Source organism: Anolis carolinensis, chromosome 4, assembly GCF_035594765.1.
Source record: "Anolis carolinensis isolate JA03-04 chromosome 4, rAnoCar3.1.pri, whole genome shotgun sequence".
In the NCBI taxonomy this organism is placed as follows: Eukaryota; Metazoa; Chordata; class Lepidosauria; order Squamata; family Dactyloidae; genus Anolis; species Anolis carolinensis.
In genome coordinates, this window is record NC_085844.1 from 234,895,221 (window position 1) to 234,919,920 (window position 24,700).

At 41.7% G+C, this 24,700-nt stretch overlaps 1 protein-coding gene across 2 annotated transcripts in view; it reads right to left on the reverse strand.

Annotated features, from left to right (window-relative positions):
* bmp7 (bone morphogenetic protein 7) overlaps positions 1 to 24,069 on the reverse strand; it is a 93,236-nt gene extending 69,167 nt beyond the window's left edge. For both annotated transcript variants that reach the window (XM_003223739.4, XM_008115241.3), the window contains exon 1: positions 23,497 to 24,069. In XM_003223739.4, the coding sequence (XP_003223787.1) occupies positions 23,497 to 23,947 (451 nt within the window). In that variant the 5' untranslated portion in view covers positions 23,948 to 24,069. The remainder of the gene's footprint in view (positions 1 to 23,496) is intronic.
* Between the last annotated feature and the right edge of the window lie 631 nt (positions 24,070 to 24,700).

Sequence of the window (24,700 nt, forward strand, 5' to 3'; positions counted from 1 at the left end):
GAGGGAGGATTTCCTCACCCTGTATCTTGCACTGGAAACAGGTTTTTTCTGCACAGAAGACTATACTTCTGTGCACACAAAAAAATCAGTATAAAAATGCAGGGGTTTTTTTTACACTGAAATGCTGTCTCCTGCACAAAAAACAAAAACAAAAACATAATGAGCCCTAAACTGTTAAGATTCTTGTCAGTACAATCTTTATAGTTTTCGACTATTTTCAGTATTTTTTTAGTTTCTTTCCATCTCTGTTCTGCACTGGCCAATGACAGATCAGCCATAAAAGGTAGCTACAACAAGGTTCAAAGTGAAAAAGAAATACCAGCTTCTCTTGGCTTCTAGGAAGGAAAAAAATGCAAAGAACGAAAAGACTTCAAAGGTGAACTGTCAATGATTTAACAGTGGAATATATTCAGGATCTACATCATTTCTTCTGATCAATGCTATCCTTTAAACTGATGTAACACAGTTGCTCTGAGGTTGCACAGAAGCTTATTTAAATTATTCTCTGGATTTAAACCAATTCTTCCTCAGAAAATCTGAAAAGTGAAACACTGAAACACTTTATTTGTCCCAATGTATTCCAAGTCTCAAATGTACCTTTCAGATTTCCTCATTTCTCTCTAATGTTCCTCAAAAGGGACCCTTTATGATCATAATGTAGAGGAGTGGTTTGTACATTTAACTGCAACCAGGATTTGATTCCCTGCTTGGTTATGGAAACCCACTGGGTGACCTTGAGTTACACTCTCTCGGCCCACAAAACACCATCATGAATGTTTGCCTTATAGTTGCCATAAGTCAGAAACAACATGAAGGCACACAATACTGAATGGAGGGAGGTTACCTTTTCCTCTGTAATGGATTCCATTCTCCCTCATATGTTAATTGCTCTGTATCAGAATTTTCTTGATAATAGCATCTAATTTTTCTGGCCTCTCCTCTTTGATCTTCTTTTCTCCACTCTGTAGTATAAGCAACTGCTATTAGAACCATTTCAGCAACCATTCACACCTCTCTTAGAGCTATTAACACCTCATTAACATGTCACAAGCAGTCACTTTTCCTCTAAGACACTGAGTGGAGGGGCTACACAAACAGGCATGGAAGAAGAAATCCAAAGGGAACATAGTTTCATGTAAAACACACAAAAATTCACGATGAAGCACCAGTTAACTCTCAGAGTTATTCCCTAATAACTCTTATGTGAGGATCCAAATAAATAGGTGAATATACATTTCCATCACTCCACGCATTTCAAGCAATGCCAAACAAATCAGGACAAGCCATTACCTTTGGTTTCATCACCCCTATGTCTAACAATGTAGCCTGTAATTCTCATAATTGTTACTTCCTTGCCTTTTGCAGTAAGGTTATCACGGGCACACTACTCTCCAGCTGCTAATACGGCAGAACATGAAGTCCATTTTGAGTCATGGAAACCTGGGGGGGGGGGGGGGGGGGGCGTGACCTTTGGCAAGTCACACTTTCTCAACCTTGGACAAAAATAATGGCAAACCTCATCTGCATAAATTTTGACCCCACCCCCAAAAACCTATTTTATCCATTTTAACTTGGCAATCATGTTTTAGAAAAATGATCTGCAAGACGAGATGACAAAAACTCAAGTAATATTTGTGGCTCATCTCTGCTGGAGTTCTGGAAAGTCTGAGACATCCTGTAATTGAAAGGGCATGCATGACATTACTGGTGATGATAGTAATACAATTTAAATGTTAACTGATAATGAAAATGGCCAAGTTTTTTCCACTACTTCTGCCCAGATCTTTGAAAGTACACTTTTTGGACTGCATCTTCCAGAACTCCCTAGGCAGCACAGCCAGTGGGAAAATACACAAGTATATAGTACAATAACTTACATTTGCAAATTAGTTTTTGGGATTTGTTGTTCTTTGCCTTTAAATAATTTCCCAATTACGGTGACTTAAGGCACACCTATCACCTTTTCCTTAGTAAGATTTGTTCAGAATTGGTTTGCTTTTCACTTGTTTCCACTGAGCCTGAGAAAGTGTGACTTGCCCAAGATCTCCCACGGGCTTTCAGATGCTAAACAGAGCTTCAAACCCTAGACTCCAGAGTTGTTGACCTAAACCACTACTCCATGCTGGCTCTCACTTTTTTGAATACAAGTCTTATATAATTTTCCAGCCAGCTATGGAAAACAATTGTAATATTGACAAATTAACTTTTCAGAGTCCTGAAAGCAGTAAGCAAATAGCAAACTATTGTCAAAAGCTTTCATGTCCGGGATCAGAGGGTTGTTGTATGTTTTCCGGGTTGTATAGCCATGTTCCAGAAGTATCCTCTCCGGACGTTTTGCCCACATCTATGGCAGGCATCCTCAGAGGTTGCGACACAACCTCTGAGGATGCCTGCCATAGATGTGGGCAAAACCTCAGGAGAGAATACTTCTGGAACATGGCCATACAGCCCGAAAAACATACAACAACCCAGCAAACTATTACTTTGTGCACACTACAAATGATTATTTCTTTTTTTAAAAAAATTACAAAAGTGTTTCTTGCAAAATGTCCATTTGAGGCTTTGTATTTAAATCCAAAAAATAATTAAACCCCAATAAATAAGGGAACTAAGAAAGAAAGATACATCCCTGTGCACCAAAGAGCAGGAAAGCAGGAGGGAAAAAATGATGGGCTGCAACCTTTCAGCCTAATCATGCTAAATTTCCACCACTAGAATGTTTTCATTTTTGACATAAAACATATATAGAGTCCTGCTCATTCTTTCCCTTCAGTCATTCAGTTAATGACTATGAAGGCAGAAAAGCTAGCGGGTGACAGGTGTCCCATTTTTAGCATAGCATGTGGAGTTCAAAACAAGTATTCCTGGAACTTCAAGATTTGTTTTGGGTAACCTCAAAAAGAGTTGTGAATTTTTCTATCATGTTATAATAAATAAGCAGCATGTCACAATGTATCAGTAAATAAAGTTATGCCATGCCCTGTGCTACACTGTTGCAATTCCTATCACCTTTGCTAAAAACTTCCCGTTCCACTATGGGGCGGCATTATAGAGTTGGAAAATCTCAATTCCCATCATAGAGGTACCATTATATGGGTGGGGACGCCCCAGGCATCATGACAAAAACACTGGGTGTTTTCCCTAGTTTTGTTTGGCTTTTTCTCCAACTTGGAAAAGTTGACAAACCTCTCCTATAGGGCTTAATTCTTCCTAACAAGACCTTTTACGCTAATTATGCTTGCTTTTTGGCCCTGTCTTTCTTGCCTTTGTTTCTCCTTCCCAGTTTCCCTAAACTGGGATTTGACCTTCAGAATGAAATAAATTTCTTGGTACCTTTATTTTCCTGGACTCTTATTGACTGTGGCTCATCTCTAGAACTGAACTCTACACAAACATTAGGTTGCTCAAACTGACGGCAGCTCCTTTACTTTGAATGGTTACACAGAAGTGAGAATTTCAGCATTGGTTGTTCCATTAGGCAACCAGGTAACAAGCAATACCTCCTGAAACTCCTTCTCTCACACAACCATTAAATGTAGGAGAGCCCTCATTCATTTTCAGTTTGGCACTCCTAATAATTAGGGGCATGTATTGCAAATGTTCACGAATTATGACCCACCCACCCATGGGACTGGCACTCCCGGTTTCACGTACTCACTGACAAATAGTCTTCTCTAGGAATATAGTATGTTTTCCCCAAAAATTACCATAAAATCACCCTGGAGGACTTAGCAAATGTCCAGAGAGGATATTTATTTAGGAATGTTCTAGGTACTATAGGGGTACTCGGTGTTAACTTCCACACAAGTCATTCATTTTAACAGAATTTGTTATTATCCAGGGTTTCCTGTTCCATGGCAAATTCAGGAATGTGTTCCTCACAGCTAATCAATTCGTATTGTATATGAGGAAGAGGAGAACAAGAAAAAAAAGAGGAGAAGGAGAAATAAAAAGCCAACTTCAGTGTAATATTTGCTCCAATTTGAAAGCTATGTTCAGTGCTTGGAAATGTTATATATTTAGACTACAACCCCCAGAATTTCCCAGTATGGCCACTGGGAATTGTAAATAAAAAACTTTCCAAGTTCTGACATAATAGAGAATTTGTTTTATGGTCTAAATTAAACTTTTTTATTTTTGGGTGTCCACTAGTATAATAGGTTCTCCCTCCTCTGCCAATTAACTCTCTACGCTGCTAAAAAAAAAGCTTTTCTAGGGGCTGTGGAGATGTTGCCAGATCCCAGAGCAAGTATAGAGGGTGCATAGGGAGCTGCATGTTCTGTCTGTGGAATGGTCCTGTTGAGCCCCATTCTGTATCTCTCCTCTTGGAACTACACAGCAATAACACTCCAATCTCTTTCCAGCAGCAAACAAAAGGGTATATCAATGGGCTTCTTTTGCCACCAACCACTTAAATCGTGTTTTAAGTAGCTTCAACTATATCCTACTTGTAAAACTTCCTGAATGGAAAGCAGAGGAAATGGGGAAATATATCAAGACCAAACTAATTTTATGCCAATCCCTCCCTCCTAAATTCATGTGCATCTCTGGATCTGAATATTGGAGCATATATTTCTCCTTCCCTTCCTTTTTTGCTTTTCCACCCAGCAACTTTGTTGAAAAACTTCACAATACCTGGACTTTGGATACATTACATGTGAACAGTTTTATACATAAGCACCTCAGGGTCCATCATACACTCCTATGGTCATGATAAGAACTTTAAGAAAACACAGTTTTTGTACTACTATCCAAACTTCTCAGCCAGTATAGCCACTGGGCATATAGACTAAGGGATTGGAGGAGGTGCAAAACAAAGTAGTAACATCTGGTCCTCTTGAAACTCTTATAGCTTATTCAATTCTCTACAGTCCTATCTATATATTATGCAAAGTTGCAAAAGTGAAAATTGGAGACTGTACTTTTAATGGTTGTGTAGAAGAGGGAATTTCAACAGTTGTTGCTTGTTGCCTGGTTGCCTTAACAAGAAACACCAATTGATATTCCTTCTTCTACGCAACCATCAAAGGTACAGGAACCCTCTCGTTTTCAGTTTGGCAACCATAAGCTAGATATAGGCACCAAGTATGGAGATGGACATGTTTGTATCCTTGCCTGCTGGCCGTCCCAACCTAGTAGTCTCTTTTTCCAGAGATTTTGAAGCATAAAAATATCCAACAAAACTTGAGTAGAATATTTTTATCATAATTGCATCCCCATAACGGGACTTATATATGTGAGAATTAGAATTGGACAGTTTTGCAACACCTGTTTCCAGTTAAAAGCTGCTATGTTGCTATGTAGCAGACCCAGTAAAGTGCCCAATGCAAATTGCACACTGATGCGCATCAGACAGTAATTTTCACAATGCACATTGGACACCTGCCCATAGTCACCCAATGGGTCTCCAAGGCCAACTGGGGAATCACACTCTGGTCTCCAGAGTTGATTCCAAACTCAAGCTACTACACCAGCTATGGCTATCAGTGAAGCTGGGAAATGTCAATTATTACTAATACAACTGCTCAACACCCCCCCCCCCCCCCCCGCCGCCCTTGTATGTTCACTGGCACAGCTTTTCTGGGAAATGTAGTCCTAAAAAAGTATTTTTTTCAAAATCTGATAAGAACATAGGGTAGTTTAATTTTTATAGCTAAACTTTTTAGGTTTTCGTTTTAATAAAAGTAAAATATTGTACATGCTAACATTATGAATGGTGTTACAGAAATATCTCTTTTTAACACTGAAATTATTTTCTCTTGAGGCACTAGATGGAATCAAAATCTTGCTATGTCTTAAAATATTTTTATAAGGGGGCTCTGAGGAGATTAGAAATCTCCCCAAATTCAATACACATTTTTAAAAGACACAGTATATATTGATCCAACATACACATTTTTGAAAACCAGCAGAGAGAGACTTGAAAGGGGATCTATTTATCCTGATGTATGGACCACATTATGTGGTCCTGGACAGGCTAATTCAGGGCCAAGATTTAATCTGCTTTGCCTCAAGTGGGAAATGCACAAAGATCAAATAAGTTCAAATGTAGGTCAAATATCCCTCGAAAAAATGTTTTTGATTTATACAAGCAGGGAAATGGAGTTAAGAAGTGTGATTAGGAAAGGGTTACTCCAAACACAGCTGCACTCTTACACTTCTATCTGAAGCTCTCTAAAGTAGGGGGTGAGTTACAGAAAGCGAGGGGAAAGGAAAGGGGGGGGGGACGAAAGAAACTTTGCGACATCTATATTAACCTTTGGCTGTACACCAAGGAAGGCCTGTAGCGAGATGGAATGCAAAGCAGCCTTTCCAATTTTTAACACAAGCCAGGTTACAGCTGCAAATGCCGACCCCTTCCCCCTTCACTGCATTCACTTTACAAAGTACGGTAACTAACTCCCAAAGGGCCGCTCTCCCCTACCCGAACTACTTTTCTTTTTCAATATGAGAGAATAGAGACTCGAATGCCCAAGAGTGCTTAAAGCCTATTATCAAAAGGGACAAGAGTTAGAATTTTTTCCCTCTGATTCCAAACACTTGTTTAGGGGAGAATTAGAGGACTGAAAGAGGTACGATGTAGAGAATGATACACACACAAAGCCAGATGGTATGAAGTCAACTAAAACTCATGAGCTCCACAGCATCTTCGTTTACATGAACACAAAGCCACTCTTGCACACTCTTTCCAGGAATGACTAATTTTTCCTATTTTTTCCCCTCTCTCTTTTCCTAGTTTGTCAAACAGCTAACCACAATTTGAGAGTAGTCAATGAAGCAAGCAGAAGTGACACATTTTTCACTTAGATGGAGCCCCAGAGGGAGAAAAAATAAGGGGAAAAACAAAAGTAAAACAGACCCGATCTTGCCAGCAAGTATTTTCAGTAAAGAGCATGAGCAGGTGGGAGGGCATCCCCAGCTCGCCTTTTTATAGAAGACTCATTCAGTTTAAGACCATGAAAATTACAGGGTTACCTGGACCAGGGAAAGGGGATCATGGGGGGAATATGGTTTCCATTTTGGGCCATTTTCAATTCATATGGACCTGAATTTGCCAAAACAAAACAAAACAAAACAAAACAACAAAACTACTCAATGCAAGCAGGCTCAGATGGGAATCTGTAAGGTGGGCCCTCTCTATCCACAAAGTGTGCATCCATGGATTGTACTGGCCACAGCTAACACCCCCCCCCCCAATACACACACATACACTCAACAAATCCAAAAAGCAAACCTTGATTTTGCTATGCCATTGTACATAATGGAACGTGAGCATCCATGGATTTTAGTTAGGGCCCTGTAATTTACATATATTTATTTCTAAAATGTTACAAATGATCACTTCCAATTCTGTTGCAGAAACACTAGTTGAATGCCTAAAACATAAATAATTCCAGCCTTCTTGGAATGAATTCTGAATTTGTTACTGCAGGGATCTGAAACACCCCACAGAATCCTATACTGCTGGAGTGATGAATTTTTTTTCAGGCTAAAGGCTGAACTGGGCATGGATCAAAAAGGAAGGGCATGCTACCATTGGGCGATTAATGAAGCCTAGTTGTGCCCATTCACACACACACTATCCCTTTTATACACACATGCACAGAGGATAACTAGTGCTTTCCATGTCTATGGAGCAGTGAATCTATTCTGGGGTTTGCTGTGAACATTAAAGTTATTAAACAAATTTTGGGTAGAAGGTACATTACTTTGGCTAGCTCCTTCAAATTTCTGATTAAAGTCATAGAAGGGGTTGGCATCCTGCTGATATACTAGTCACCATCCCCAAATAGCATACACAACCTCTTGCCAACTCAAATTCGACTTTGAAAAGGATCGTATTAATGATAATGTTCAACTGGAGAGCTCGTTGACTTCACTGGATATGTTTTTCCCTTCTCTAGAAACCCTTCTCACCAAATCAGTTGAATGTTTTTACTCTGTTTCTATAGATCGGGGTTTCCTAAACTTTTTCATTTGCAACCCCTTTCTACCTGATACATTTTACGTGACCCCAGGTTTATAATATATGTATAAAATTCAAACATTTACTGAAAATAAATCAGCATTTGCAAGGCTTGTTAAACAGAGGAATATTTTTGAGGAATATAGCTGAAGCATTTTCTGTCGATTCCACTATAACCATTTCAATGGTTGCTAAAAGAATTGTGTAAATGGGTGGCGTTCAGAGACCTTTTACCATTGCCAAATTTTTATGGCCTCCATCATTAAGATAAGGGGGCCCCATTTGAGGTCAGGATCCACAGTTTAAGAAGCAGCACGGTAGATCACTCTTACACTGCATGACACGAGGGTTGCAAGGCTCCAATGATCTTCAGCATTTAACAGACCCCGGAGAAGGAAGATGTAAAGTTCTGCCATACAGAACTACACAATCTCTTCTCCCTCACCCAGCTCACAAACTCAGCTTATGGCTGCCCTATCTTTCCCCATTATGGCCATTTAAGAGCAAATGAAGAGACAATGTGGTAGAGAAATATCCAAATAACCCTACTTTGTTCCAACCAAAAAATGCACAGCCACCAAATTTAGGGAAACGTGTCAATGCAGAAACAGGCTCCATTGATTAATATGATGTAAACATAAATATTTCCCCTAGTGCCATGAGTCTCATTAATGACTGGAGTTCAAAAAAATAACCACAGTCAGTGTCGTGTAGTGGTTTGAGTGTAGAACGGTGACTCTGGAGAATAAGGTTTAAATCCCCGCTTGGCCATAGAAACCTACTGGATGACCTTAGACAAGTCTTCCAGCCTCAGAATAAGACAAAAGCATCTCCCCTCCAAAGAAATCTTGACTATAAAACCCTGTGTTATATTCACCTTAGGGTTGCCATAAGTCAGAAACAATGGAAAGGCACATAACAATAAAACAGAGTTGGCAACCCTGTAGCTATTCTGATCTTGTCAAACTGCAACTCAATGCATCCTATCTGATTAGCTTAGTCAGCCAATCCAGTTGGGAATTTCCATTCAACAAACTCCAGAGAGCCTACTTTAAATAATGAATTCAAACTTCAGTTTACACCAGGAAGAATTTAAGCCCACAACATTACGTAAGTGTGCTCCAGTGGTGTAGCAAATGAGTGCATTGCTTCCCATATAACAACAAATGCGTTGTGAGGATGCGACAAGATATCAGAGAACTACATAGGTCATTTTGAGATAAGGCAAAGTGTCACATACAATAAATGTGTAGAGTCAGCCCTCCATACTCACTGGGGTTAAGAGTGCAAAACCTCCACAAAAATGGAAAAACTATGAATTTTTTTAAAAAACTGCTAATTTTTATAGTTAAGAGACTACCTCTCCAGAAATCTCTAGATCCTCCATCATGACTCTGTGGTCACCTTTCACCAGAGGACCTACAAATGCCTAAGGAAGTGTTCCCTCTAGGAAACTCCAGATCCTACAGAACAACACCTAGCAGGAGTTAAACATAGAGTCGCACTGGAAGACCTAGAGATCTCTCCAGAGAACATTGTAATCAAATCTGTAAAAACAAAGCTGTAAATGTAGAGGGCCAAGAGTATTTCTGTAATAGTGGGAGTGTCCTCATGTTCAACTGTGTTATGAATTCTGTGTTTCATAAAGACACAAAGAGCAGATCTGCACTTTAAGAGCTATTACACCACAGACTTAACGTGATTTAGCAACAATTTGTCCTTGGCAGGAAATCAATGGCAGGTGAGGAGAAGGAGAAATACTATGAAGCCTCCTCTCTGCCAAGTCTTCCCTATCCTACTTAACCACCAAAAGTTTGGAAATTTATCCAAAAGTAATTGGTATCTTGAATGACCTGTGAGCTCCAAAGGCTGTTTTTAACATTAGTAGTAAGAAATCGTTAATGGGTTTCATAAACTGTGACTTTTAAAATTAAAGAATGGCAAGACCTCAAACTAGGCTACATTTTCCATAAAAACATTTTTAGGATCTGAACACCAGAAGTCCAGATCCAGGCAAAACGTTCCCAATTTACACGGCAGAGCTCCCATTCTCTGCAAAATCTCCCAAAGTTGCAAATCCAGAGCTCCTTTCACTGCAAAATGTTCCCAGGATATAAACAACTACTTATCTCCAATCTCCAATTACACACTGAAGATAAGGTCAGAAAAATAAGGAAATTTTGAGTCAAAACTCATTACATGTTATGCCAAGAAATTATGAGTATGGGCCTTGTTAAATTAAAAGCAAAATGTAAAGTTGTTCATTCGCATTGTTTAAAAAGAAGCAGCTCAATAAATTAACACATTATATTAAACAATTATTCTCAAGATCTACTCCTCCAGATTCTGCTCTCCTTGCTCCAGCTTTCCCCTAGTCTGGGGGGAAAACAGCAAAAAGATCAGAAAAAAATGTTTTCACTTGTTGTTTTTTTTTTCAGAAGGCTTTTTTCTGATGATGGTTAAAAAAGGGTAAGAGAATATTGTCTTTTACAATGATGGAAATGTTTAAGACAAGGTGTTTCTATATTTACTGCCCCAAAAGCATGTTTTAAAATTATGTAAGAGAAAAAATTTCATTTAACTTCACTTTTCACTTCATATAACTTCACTCAGATCATTACAATTTCTGGTCTTGGTTTCCTGTTCCCAGTTCTTTATGAGGATGAGCATGCAATGTGTCTTTGACACTATGAAGAACTAGTGGAGATTTCTTGAAAAAACAAATGTCAATGGTTTCTTCTGTTTTTATTTGGGGAAGGGGTTTGCCTTCGTATCATAAAATGACAAACCCAAATGAGTTCCTTACAGTTTAAGTGTTGCCGTTCAGGATGTTATAGCCCCATATGTAACAAATTAAAATTCTAAGTATTTTCATCATTATAACTTGATGCCAAACTCAGGAATATATAATACATATATTTTATGTTCCTAAAATTACAAGGTGACTTTCAACCTATAAAGGTGCTAATATAGCCGTCCCGACACATTTGCAGTTTTGACTTTTGTGGATTTCGTTTTTCACCCATTTTATTTTAAAATGTTATCTCTATGAATCTCTAGGTCCTACATTGCAATTCTATGTTCACCTTCCAGCAGAAGCTGATTATACCGTTGTGCTGGGTGATCAGAGGCGGACCAACGGTGTGGGCAACCTGAAGCGGCCGCATATGGCGCACACCAACAGGGGGCGCCACATTCGAGGCACCCCTGGGTGCCGCCCACGGCCGTGCCACTGCCATTGCCCACCGCCGTTGCCATCGCCACCTGAATTGAGTTCACTTCACTCCTCCGCAATCTAAGCCCTGCCAAAATGGCCCACACGGGAAGCGCTCCTGTGCGCACGTGCAGGGATCGCTTTGCACACACGGACGCCCGCATGACGTGTGGCAGCCGGCAGGGCTTAGATCGCCGGTGTCGCCTCAGCTGGGGAACTGAAGCCTGATTCACATCCATGGATGTGGGCTGGCAGCTGCCTGGCTCCCCCCTTCGCGCCCCTTTGGGATGAAGGAGGAGGAGGCGCTGAAGGCGGAGGAGGAAGCTGCGGTGGCCGACGCGAGAAGGGAGCCTGGCAGAGGCGGAGCCAGCACTCTAGCCGGGCCGGCCTGGACTCCGCCGTCACCGCCACTGCTTTTTTTAGCGATCCTCTCCAAATGGTCACTAAGATCATCTGGAGAGGCCCTGCTCTCAGTCCCACCTGCCTCACAGGCTGGTGGGAACGAGGAACAGAGCCTTCTCGGTGGTGGCTCCCCGGCTGTGGAACGCCCTCCCTGGAGATATCCGACAGGCTCCTACCCTGCTGGGATTCAGAAGGGCTGTGAAAACATGGTTATGTGTCCAAGCTTTTGATGAGGTGCAAAGTTGGGCCTGATCCTAGTCTTCCTCCTGTTCCACTGGCTTCCCTCTCCATTTGGGGCAGAAGGAGATTCTCAATGTTTGGCTTGTAATGCAACAACAACAACAAAGTTTTATTTAACTGAAAAAATTCTAAATACAGTAGAATCTCACTTATCCAAGCCTCACTTATCCAAGCCTCTGGATAATCCAAGCCATTTTTGTAGTCAATGTTTCCAATATATTGTGATATTTTGGTGCTAAATTCGTAAATACAGTAATTACAACATAACATTACTGCGTATTGAACTACTTTTTCTGTCAAATTTGTTGTATAACATGAAGTTTTGGTGCTTAATTTGTAAAATCATAACCTAATTTGATGTTTAATAGGCTTTTCCTTGATCAGTCCTTATAATCCAAGCGATTCGCTTATCCAAGCTTCTGCCGGCCCGTTTAGCTTGGATAAGTGAGACTCTACTGTATTATTAATATTTGATATTTGTATTAAAAAATTAAACCAGATATAAAAGCAAATGCCTTACAAAAGACAAGGCATAGGAGGTGTATGTAGAAACAGCTGGCCTCTTCTTTCTGTTGCACCAATCATAACAACAAAAGTTTTACTTAAGATAATTCCCTTTAATTTTTTTTAATTCACAAGAAGTAAAAGCAAACATGTCATAAAGGACAAGGTGTACAATGCAGGTGAGAAACAACTGGTAACTTGTTTGCATTGCAACCACCACAACAAAAAGTTTTTACTGGGTTGCTGTGAGTTTTCCAGGCTGTATGGTCATGTTCCAGAAGCACACTGCCCTATATTCGCAAATATAGTAATTCCAACATAACATTACCATGTATTGAATGCTTTTTCTGTTAATTTGTTGTAAAACATGTTTTGTTGTAATTTGTAATTTGATGTTTAATAGTCTTTTCCTTAATCCCTCCTTATTATCCAACATTTTCGCTTATCCAACACTTTTATTTTTCAGTTATTGGGGGGGGGGGCAAAATTTCTGTTCGCTTACACTTGAAAATTACCTTGGACCTCCTCTGTGGGTGACTTAAACAGTTTCTGAATCCAGTTTCTGAATCCAGATTATCTGTTTTGAACTGGATTATATGAACCTACTCTACCACAGAATCCAGTTCAAGTCAGATAATCTGGATTCACAGTAGTGTTACAAAACTACCACATGTTACCAATGTAACATGCAATGGCATAACATGACATACAAATGTAATCACTAGTAGTGTTCAACCTTTTATAAAAAAGGCATTTTGGAAGCATTTTTGGCAGGCATTTTGCAAGTTAGATGCCACTCTCTTACTGATACTAATTTTATTTTCCTCTTTAAAAAAGTAACAGAAAGCAATAGGAAAGAAATGAACAATGAAACACATTTCCAAGTATCCAGCGAGTAACAGGAACTAAAAACTGTAATGAGTACAATATAACCCTCATTTCAAGATCCATGGTTTCATTTATCCACATCTAACAAACCATGTGTTCTCTAGGCATTTTAGTGGTTTTTCAGTGAAACTATGGTATTTGTCCAGTAAATGTACCTTCCTTCCAGAAAACATTCAAGTCCTACCCAGAACCTATTTCTTTCCCCAACTATCTATCTATGTTATCCCCACCTTGGAGCAAAATGATGATACGTATATGTTTCTTATATCCAGGCAACAGCCCAGACTACACATATCTTGTCTTCAGTTCCACAGCATTAACTCTCCCCGTTTCCTTAACTTCAAGAAACCGGTGGAAATGGAAACAATTTGGTACAAGCCACAGACTGCGGGCCATTTAGAGGCAACCTACTACAATCTCAATAAAGATTATCCCCCCCCCCCCAATTTAAAGTTTGCAGGCTTGTGCAAAGCACTCTTATTGGCACTGATCTGGCAAGAAGGGAAATGTGTGCTGTGCGAGTGTGCGTGTGTGTGTGTGTGTGTGTGAGTTCAAGTCTTTTGTTAGTGTATGGCGAACCTATGCATTCATACACCCTGTACATTGCTATCAATGTCTTTTCCCCATCACCCAAGTGGTAGAGTCACAACCATTTTGATAAAATCAGCCAGACAAAGCAATATGCACTGCATTTTATTGTTTTCTTTTCCCATATGATGGCAGAAAAACTGCACGTGCTGGGACCTGTTTTATGTTGTGAGAGGACAGAATCTTTCAATGGTGAAGACCCAGCACCTTGATCAAATTAAATTCCCAGGGTTCTTTGGGGGAAGTCATGATAGTTGAACTGACAAAAGAAAAACAGCAGAGGCTCACAGTGTAGATAAGTACTTGGTATGGCTTTGCTCATTATAAGGAAGCACATACATGTTGTGCTTTCTTGACGGCTGCCTAGGAAGGAAGCATTCATGTGTCTCCTCTGCAGCTATCCTTGGAGTCCTTTCACACTAGGCAACTATAGAACTATGATTTCACTTTTAACTGCCATGGCAACATCCTATTGAATCCTTATAGTCTGCTAGAGTTCTCTGCCTGAGATTTCTAAATATACCTCCCTAAACTACAAGTTCCACTATTCCGTGGGGTGTTGCTATGGCAGTTAAAGTGGAATCATGGTGTTATAGTTGTCTGGTGTGAAAGGATCCATGGGCAGCTGCAGAGGTCCTGAGGTCTTCAGGTCCTCAGAAAGTCTCCCTTCACACATTTCTGCATAAGCGTGAAAACTTTATTTAAAGTATCATGCACTTGTTCTTTGCCTTTCATTGCTTCTTTGCAACTTACAATGCCACTCTGTTTCTTTTCATAAAGGGTCATTTGTTTCAAATGTAAAATCTTTTAGATCTTTTCCCCCATCCCTTCAGAGCACACCCAACTAGCACCTCCCTGAAAAAAACTCATTCTCCTGTTCCCAACAGCCAGGCAGACAAAAGAGAGAGCAACACCTGGCAGGAAACTGCCTTTCAATCAATTAATTTGTACTCATCTGTTGCAATTCTTGAGGTTTGCATTTTTAATGATTTTCTGTAGTTTGTTAATTCAGTTTTTTTTTTAAAGCAAACAAATATGCCATTACAAACGTCCTTCTTGGCACAATGACACTTCCTCATTGCAATGCATTTTCTAGCACTAATAACACTTCCTTGCTGCATTTGTTTGACTTATGTAACAAAACCCGACCTGTGAAACACAATGCCCACAAGGGTATCTCTTACAGACCCAAAGCACACAATTTAATACAGGCTGCAATTTTAAAAGTTCACTATAGAAAGCCTTCATTTTTGAAGACAAGGGGAGGAACATTTGCCCCACAATAGATCTTCCCATTTTCACCATCAATTGAAATCCATATGTCCAAAAGCAGGTGCTGTACTTGACTATAGAGTCTGGCTAGCAACCAGTCTAATTCATTAAGATGTCTATAAACAAGCCAGCCTTTGTGCCACAAAGATGAAAGAACAGCGGCTATAATGGGATGAAAGGTGTGCACAAGGATGAAGAAAGCTATTATAGATCTATGTCGTTTCTTAAACTCGTCCTGGCATGCACTGTTGACAAGGGAACAAAACCATACAGACAAAACTCTCAGAAGTGCCTTGTTGCTAATAGTTCCACCTGTCTATGTTAAAACTATTGGATCTTGCCTATCAACTTACTAATGACTGCCCATGCTAACAGCAGGCAAGTACAATAGAAGCATGATTTCTTAAAGCATACAATCAAATGTAATAGCTTTTCCTGAGACAAGCCAAGGCGGGGGAGATTTGAATACCCTCCCATGAAAAAAACCTTGCTGCACTTCAAAAGCACATCAGGAGTAGCATCCCCAACATATTATTTTTCTACATTCAAGGAACTCTTTTCAGTAAGGTGGAAGATTCAAACTCACAGCCCCTTCCTAGAGTCCAAATAAGTTCAGACCAGCAAAAATTTGACCAAATCTTTGCATACACTGGCCACAGATAATGACTGTTACCAGATACAATAGCAATATGCAACAAATCTTAAAAGTAATCCATAAGATCTCTCTGTAATCATGTTAATGGGATCATCAGTGATATAGCCAGGTATGATATCAAAGGAAGAAACAGGGTTAAAATACTCCATTTAACAAATGAAAATGAGCACACATGCCTGTATTGATTGCTCTTCTTTTGATGCAGATTAGTCTTCCTGCAAGAGCAATATGTCGACCACTTGATGCAGCAGTCACCAAGCAGGAAACATGTATATGAACCACCACAAAGGCTGAAATCCTCTCTGCATTGGCCACAAACACATTAGGATTTAATTGGCAGTAAACACAGCCAATAAATGCATCCTATCAGGACTGAACATTCCCCCAGAAGTAAAAAAAAAAAAATCAACCTGAGGCATTATACTTGCTCACAGCATGAAATTATTAGAAAAGACTATAATGCTTACTAAAGGGGTAGGAAGATTGCATCATAGGTGGATTGGCTAAAAGAATCCATAGACTTGAGTCAATATGACCTGAGCAGTGACTTTAATGACAGGTGTCTTGGAGGTCTCTCATTCATGGAGTCCTCATAAGTCAAACCAACTTGATGCCAATGTTTAGGAAAGAGCTTTAAGAGCGTGGATTGAGTTTTATTACTTCTGCTACTCTTCTGAGCTTTCTTCTGTGTTTTAGAAACATGGTCCATCGCCACCACCTCCCCATATTGAGAAGGAAACACCTTAAAAGAGGCTGTAACAGCACTGGATTGAACATGGTCACAATCTGTCTCCAGTTTGTTTCCAGGACAGATCAAATACCGATTATGACCTACAAAACCCCTGGAGGAAAGGTCTTTTACAGACCTACCCAGACCTATCTTAGTCCTGCCACATCAGGAGGCAGGATCAGCATGGATTCAGAAAATGGCCTTTTCAATGGTTGCTACTAGACTGTAGAACTCACTACTAAAGAAAGCTCAGAGAAGGGGTACTTTCCTGTCCTGTTTTTGGTAGGCAAAGAGATTTTTATCCAGGAAAGTGGTTGGAAACTGAGAAAGGGGCTTTCAATGCATGAATGTTGCTTGTTTTTTGCTTCACAAAAGGTTAATGGCTAAGAGCTGACTGCTCAGAACAGCATAAGAGATTTGCAGGTGGATCTTGTTCCCCACTCATCACCCATAGGACTCAAGGTTTTTCTGCAACATCCCCTGAGTGGCCATCTCGTGACTAATGGAAAAAAAGAAGAGAATCTGAAAAATACCTGGTTATATCCAATAGCTAGACATCGACTGAGAGCACCTTGGCCCAAATCTTAGCAAATGATATCATCCACCTGCCTCTGGTTTTAGGGCACTATGACACAATGATGATTCCTGGGAGACTGGTCATTACAGAGGGGAAAAGAGAATATCAGCCACCCCCAAAACCACAAACACACACACACACAAAAGAGACATATCCAAGCATAAAGTGCACTTAAGTGTATGCATGTCACTAACAGGATCCCAGCCAATGCACACAGGTGGGAATGGGTGGGCAAATTCTTTGTAATAGTATTACGTATAATCTTGGTATTTTATTTCAAGTTTTAACATTTTTCTTTTTTTTCAACTACCAGGGCTCTCTGTATCAGAAACCTTTCAAGAGAAGCTTCTGAGAGACAATATTGTTCTGATTCCTGTTTTAGGAGTGAAGGGACTTTATGAGAATGTTTTACAATGAACACCTGCAATGGTTCTTTGTTAAGTAAAGGAGAACAGCTGGCATGGGATCCAAACTCGGGTGTGTATGTATCGTTCCTTGGGGAGGGTAATTTTTTAAGGAAAATGCAATCCTCAGTTTTTAAGCAGTTTTATTGTGGCTTGATTTTCACTCTCCACAATTTAAATTGAGATGATCTGGGGGCTTTAGAAGTGTTGTGGAGGAATTGTAGGGCAGTAAAAAGGAGTTGTAGGAGGCACTTTTCCTGGTGTAAAATTTAGCCCCATAGAAATGAGAGACCAGTATACCTGTCACCAGTGACACTTTCTATCTCATAGACAAGATTGAAGGAATAATCTGCAAACCTGGCTGATGCATAAATTATGTCACATGTAGAGTGGCAAGCTTTTATGGCTACACAACTAGCTAACCAGAATCCCTGTAAGAAACAGAGCAAAATAATCTTTGTGCCAATTCTGGGTTCAATGCGGAGTTTTAGAGGAACATCCCCCCCCCCAACCCGCCCTCTTGGCACTCACCCACATATCAATACATATGAGTCCTCATCCAATACCAGTTTTTAAATTGTCATTCAGAAATGAAGGACTTGTCCTTAAACCCTTCACAGTTTAGCAACTATCCCTTTGAGCCATCCAAAACCACCATTTGGGTAATTAACATTCCTTGCTCCCCATTAGGATACTCGTGACACACAGTTCATATTGCAGTAGTGAACATGAGTCAGGCTATCATTTGTACCATATTCATATTCAAAGGGTGTGTCTCTTCAGGCTCCTTAAGAAACCCTTCTGGTTTAGACCAAATTACACTGGGGGAAAGGGGACTGGTTTTCAAGCTCTCACTTTTTCTTTCCCTGAACTTCTGTTCGGATTTGGCCTGGATTCACAGACATCCAATCTGTACATGCGGTGGTTTTCAGCAGCACACGTGATGCAGGCTAAAAACAGATACAGAAAAACTAGCACCTATAATTATATATTTAAAATAGAATGTTTGCCCCTGAGAGTGTTCTCGCATCCAGCCAAGTTTGTGCAGACCCACAGCAAACAAAGAGCAATCCCCATTGGAAGACGGCATCCCATTAAAAAAGCTCAGCCAACCGCAAGCTGAAAAGTGACAAGTTTCATCTCATTTGCATAAACCCATCCACATGTGCTCATCAAGAGAGCACAAACTGGCAACCCAGACTCAGCTCATTAGAAAAGGGCAGCAAATGAGGATTTATTTGGAGGGCCTTTTGGGAGTCATTAAGAGCACAATCCCATAACCCACTTATTAGGAACTTCCCCATTGATCCAACTAAAATACCTTTGGATCCAGCTAGGATGCCTTTCACCACCTGCTGCATCAACACTGCAATCATTCAAAGGATTTCTAAGCCACTTCATGAGTTACATGCTGCAGGATGAACAAATCTTGCCCCCCCCCCAAAAAAAAAAAACCATACATGGGGAGTGATGACAGGTTGGAATAGACTTATGGCATATAACTGCTACAACAAAAATGCACACTGGAGTATTCTTGTTCAAAAGGCTGTACAGAGAGAATGAAATGGATTGGGATGAGAAACAATTTCATCACATAACAAACATATCTGAACAAGTCCTGGGTATTTCCATAAGATCACACTAATTTGGATTCATTAAGTTATGATAAACAATACCGCATGGCTCATCAAAACAACTGCAAACAGAACTTTCTCTAATTTTAAAAACTCTTGAGACAGAGGTGGTGATCTATCACTTTCACTGTATGTGTAGGTCTCTTTTCTGGACGAAATCAGTCAACACACTCCTCTCTAAGACACATGCAATTTTTGTACACATTACATTTTTTAGGAGACGCCTGCCATTTTGAATCACCATTTCCAACTGTAATAATTTTATAATCAACCCACAATCTAGGTTTTATCACTTGCAAAAAATAATAAATTGTCCACATGATTTGTAAGTCTTAACCACTGAAGAAGGGTTCAAGCACATATGCTGCTTGCTGCAATTATGGTTCCCAATGGGTCAAAGTTGCTGAAGTTTAACTGCTTTGTTTTTTATCAAGTTAACTTATGACATATCCCACTCCTATGTATTGATATGCCAAAGAAAACAGCACAAATTTTGGCATTAGCATACACTGAACTGAAAGCTTTAAACTGAGCATATTGTTGTCAATTCTACAGGGTCCTAAAGACAAGTTAGGGACAGTGGTAGTCAAGACCTCTGACTCTTGAGGTATTGCAGGTGGCTGGCCTGTAATTGCTCCTAAGGAAAGTTACATACTTTAAAATGGCTTAACTTGACTGGGTGGATACTAAATTAATGGTTCTCACACTGAAGAAATGCCTCAGTTTTGGAGAATATGGGACACTTGCAAGGGAAGACACAAATATACAGAAAAGGACAAGACCCAGAACTAGGAAAAAACCATTCAAGATCATATGGAAAGGCTGAATGATCCCAGAACAATCCTTAATGGCTCACATTAGATTTACAAAGGCAACATCCCTTCCTCTTGACTTGTCCCATCACCACTCCGAAGATCCACTATTTGATTTTAATAGCGGTTCCTGCAGTGTATAAGGACCTAGATCCACAGATATTTGAACAAAACACCACATACACACACATGAGGACAGCGTACTATGAACCTGGGCAATCACTCTGCTATCCAAACGACTGGTAGCGGGATAGATGAGTTCAAAAAGTAAAATAAGTTTAGAAAAGAGAGAGAGATCATTTGAAGAGATTTGTATCAAACCTTCCTGCACCAGGTTGTGCCACACCCACAAAGGGGTTTCAAATCTGGTGGTTGTTTTGAAAGCACTATGTGCTACTTCTAGGTGTAGTGGTGGAGCTCAAGCGATAGCACAGAAGTAGAAGAATAATACAGCTATCACATAATTCATACCACTAGGTCGACTGGTATCCAGTACAAAAGCAAAGCTGAAGCAGAGTCAGCTCCAGGTTCCAAAGCAAATCATCCTCCAGCAAATCCTATTCTTCTGGATCATTTTAATGTCCTACAATGCCCCAGAGCAGCACTGCACTGGGGGCACTTTGGAAAATGGCTTCCAGCCACCACCAGAATCAATAGGTAATACTGCCTACTAGGACCCCAAGGCAGATTTCCACCCCAGTGAGATTTACCAGAGTCATGGGCACCTAAAGGTGACAAGCATTGGCACTGGCACCCAGATCCTTCTAACTTCGCATGAAAGATGCACCCAAACTGCCATGGTTAATGATAGGGAATCAGGGAAGCTGTACTTTTACACAGAATCATACAATTGGAAGAGACCTCGTGAGCCATCCAGTCCAGGAAAATTGCATTCAAAGCACCCCCGACAGATGGCCATCCAGCCTCTGTTTAAAAGCCTCCAAAGGAGCCTTCACCACACTCCAGGGCAGAGTCCCACTGCTAAAGAGTTCTCACAGTTAGGAAGTTCTTCCTAATGTTCAAATGGAATTTCCTTTCCTGTAATTTGGGGCCGTTGTTCCGTGTCCTAGTTTCCAGGGCAGCATAAAACAAGCTTGCACCCTCCTCCCTATGACTTCCCCTCACATCTTGATCTCAGCCTTCTCTTCTGCAGGCTAAACATGCCCAGCTCTTTAAGCCTCTCCTCATAGGGCTTGTTCTCCAGACCCTTGATCATTTTAGTCATCCTCCTCTGGACACATTCCAGATTGTCACTGTCCCTTTTAAACTATGGTGCCCAGAATTGGACATAGTATTCCAGGTGTGATTTGACCAATACAAAATAGAAGGGTAGATTGACTTCCCTGGATCTAGACACTAGACTCCTATTTATGCAGGTCAAAACTCCATTGGCTTTTTTGCATAGTTGGCTCATGTTTATCTTGTTGTTCAAGAGGACTCCAAGATCTTTTGCACCCATTCTGCTATCGAACCAAGCATCCCCCATTCTGTATCTGTGCATTTCATTTTTTTCTGCCTAAGTGGAGTATCTTGCATTTGTCTCTGTTGAACTTCAGTTTATTATTTATTTATTTATGATATTTATATCCCACCCTTCTCACTCTGAAAGGGACTGGGAGTGGCTTACAAGTACATACCGATAAGTTTCCGGGCCCAATTCAAGGTGCAGGTTATTACCTATAAAGCCTTAAACAGTTCAGGACCTGCCTATCTCCGTGATCGCCTCCTCTCCTACGAACCAACGCGAACCCTAAGATCATCCGGGGGGGGGGGCCTCCTCTCGCTCCCGCCTTTGTCTCAAATGCGGCTGGTGGGCATGAGGGAGAGGGCCTTCTCGGCAGTGGCCCCCCGGCTCTGGAACTCTCTCCCTAAGGAGATCAGGTTAGCTTCTTCCCTGCCCATTTTCTGCAGGGAATTGAAAACATGCTTGTTCCAGAGCGTGTTTGAATGAATAGGCCCAATAGAGCTGTCATTAGAATATGTCTCTATGTTTTAAAAGCATATGGCACTTTATCACTGTTACTCATTTCCATGATACAGCACTTTATGAAACTTGTCCCCACTGGTTTGCTTTTAATTACTCTGATTTTATCTGCTTGGATTTTAATGTATTGCCCATTTTATTTTGTGTATCATTGGAATGTTTTAAGTTTTTGTCAAATATGTTTTGTTGTTGTTTCGGGTTTGTCCCTGTTGTGAGCCGCCCCGAGTCCCTTCGGGGAGATGGGGCGGGATACAAAAATAAAGTTTATTATTTATTATTATTAATATATTACATTATTAGCATAACACAGTATTAGTATAGATTGCTATATTGTACTATACTACTATACTGCAATATTATCAGTAATATTACAGGTCATATATAAAATACAATGATTGAAATGTATTCTTATTAGTATTACATTGTGGGGTTGTTGTATATTTTCCAGGCTGTATGGCCATGTTCATCCTCAGAGGTTGTGAGGACCTGTATTAGTATTACATTGTGGGGTTGTTGTATGTTTTCCAGGCTGTATGGCCATGTTCATCCTCAGAGGTTGTGAGGACCTCACAACCTCTGAGGATGCCTGCCATAGATGTGGGCGAAACGTCAGGAAAGAATACTTCTAGAACATGGCCATACAGCCCGGAAAACATACAACAACCCTGTGATCCCAGCCATGAAAGCCTTCGACAACACATTGAGTATTACACTGTATTTACATTACAATATTACTATCAATATTATATGTATATACAATATGTTTGTTTTGGCCCATCTCTCTAATCTGTTAATCTGTGGGGACGAGAGAGAGGGCCTTCTCGGCCGTGGCCCCTCGGCTCTGGAACTCCCTCCCCAGTGAGATTAGGTTGGCGCCCTCCCTACCATCCTTTAAGAAACAATTGAAAACATGGATGTTTGGGCTGGCCTTTGGAGAGACAGCTATTGGATGACCAGCCTCATTATAATTCTATTTTGAATGTTATTAGGTTCCTTTCATTGGGATATTTTAATCTAATGATCTTATCTTATATTGCTGCTATAGTCCCCCCCACCTTTGAAGTTGACTGAATTGCATTGGTGGTTGTTTGATATTATTACTATTGATATTATTACTGTTGTATAAACCTTTGTTTTAACTTCTGTTTTATCATCTTCTTGTGTTTTAAACTGTGTGTATTGTTTATGTATTTGCGCTGTTACTTTTGTAACATTGTGAGCCGCCCCCGAGTCCCCACGGGGAGATGGTGGTGGGGTATAAATAAAGTTTTTATTATTATTATTATTATTATTATTATTATTATTATTATTATTATTATCTCGTTTTGAATTCTGCCCCACTAAGTGATGTCAAACTACACTTTGGCTTTTTGGGATTTGGTGAGGCCCCTGCACTCTTGGGCAGAGAAGGAGGCCTTCACTCCACAGCAGGCATGGGCACACTCCAGCCCTCCCTCCAGGTGTTTTGGACTTCAGCTCCTACGGGCTGTTGGGAATTATGGGTGCTGAAGTCCAAAGCACCTGAAGGGAGGGCCGAAGTTTGCCCATGCCTGCTCTGCAGTGTAGTTCGTAGGTGCCCCCTGGCGCAGAAACGCAATGAATCAAGCGTGGGGTGGCAGAACTCACCCATGTTGACGAAGCTCATGACCATGTCTGCCTCGGTGAGGAAGTTGCTGTCCTGGAGGCTGGCCAGCGGGGGGGCCTGGGTGCTGAAGAGGGGCTTGTAGGGGTAGGAGTAGCCCTCCAGCCCGCCCGCCTCGGGGCCGCCCTCGCCCACCAGCCCCACGGCCGCCGCCTCCTCCTCGGCCCCGCCGCCGGCCATGGCGTTGTAGAGGTCCAGCATGAAGAGCGGGGCGGCGTTGTGCTTCCCGTGCAGGTGGGGCCGGGGCCGGTGGGGCAGGCCCAGGATGGAGAGGATCTCCCGCTGCATCTCGCGCCGCTCCTGGCTCCGCAGCCGCCGGTGGATGAAGCTGGAGTGGACCTCGTGCTCCAAGGTGAAGTCGGCCAAGGAGGAGGCGGCGGCGGCGGAGGCGCGCAGCTCCAGGGCCGCCCACAGCACCAGCACCCCCAGCAGCATCGCCGGCGCCCCGCCGAAAGCCCACCCAGCCGGGCCAAGGCGAAGGCGCAACCGCACCGAGAGGCAGCAGCCAGGAGCAGCGCCCGCCGCCGCCGCCGCCACCGAGGGACTCACTCGCCCCGCTCGCCCATGATCCAGACAGAGCAGGAGCGGGCTCAGTCCGCCGCAGGAGCCATCCAGAGCAACGGAGGGTGCGAGAGCGAGTCCCTCGCCGGGGAAGGATGCCGCCGAGTGAGTCCGAAGGGCTCTTGGAGCCGGTGCAGAGAGAGCCAGCGAGCCAGGAGGAGGAGGAAGAGGAGGAGGAGGAGGCTGCTCTCCGCCAAAGCAACCAGGCGAGGCGGGACAGGGGCGGAGCGAGGCGGGTCCCTCGCCCTCTCTCTCCAAAAGTGTCCCGTCCCAAGGAAATCCAAAGGGAGGGAGGGAGGGAATGAAGGAGGGGGAGCGAGGAGGAGGAGGAGACACAAACACGCGCAACAGACACACACGGGGATCTTCCGCGATCCCTCCACTCGTTCCTGGAGGGAGAAGAGTTCAAACAGTCTCAACACAGCCCTGGGAAAAGAGGTGGTGCCTGTTGTTGTTGTTCCTCTTATAGTTTTACTGTATTATTGTTGTTGTTGTTATTCTCTTCGGTCTCCAAAAGCGTCCCAAGGAAACCCAGAGAGTGAAACGCAGAAACACATCACGCACAAGTCCTTGCCTGGGAGACTGGAGGATCTCCCAACTTGCTCGTCGCAAGGGAAGGATTGTGCC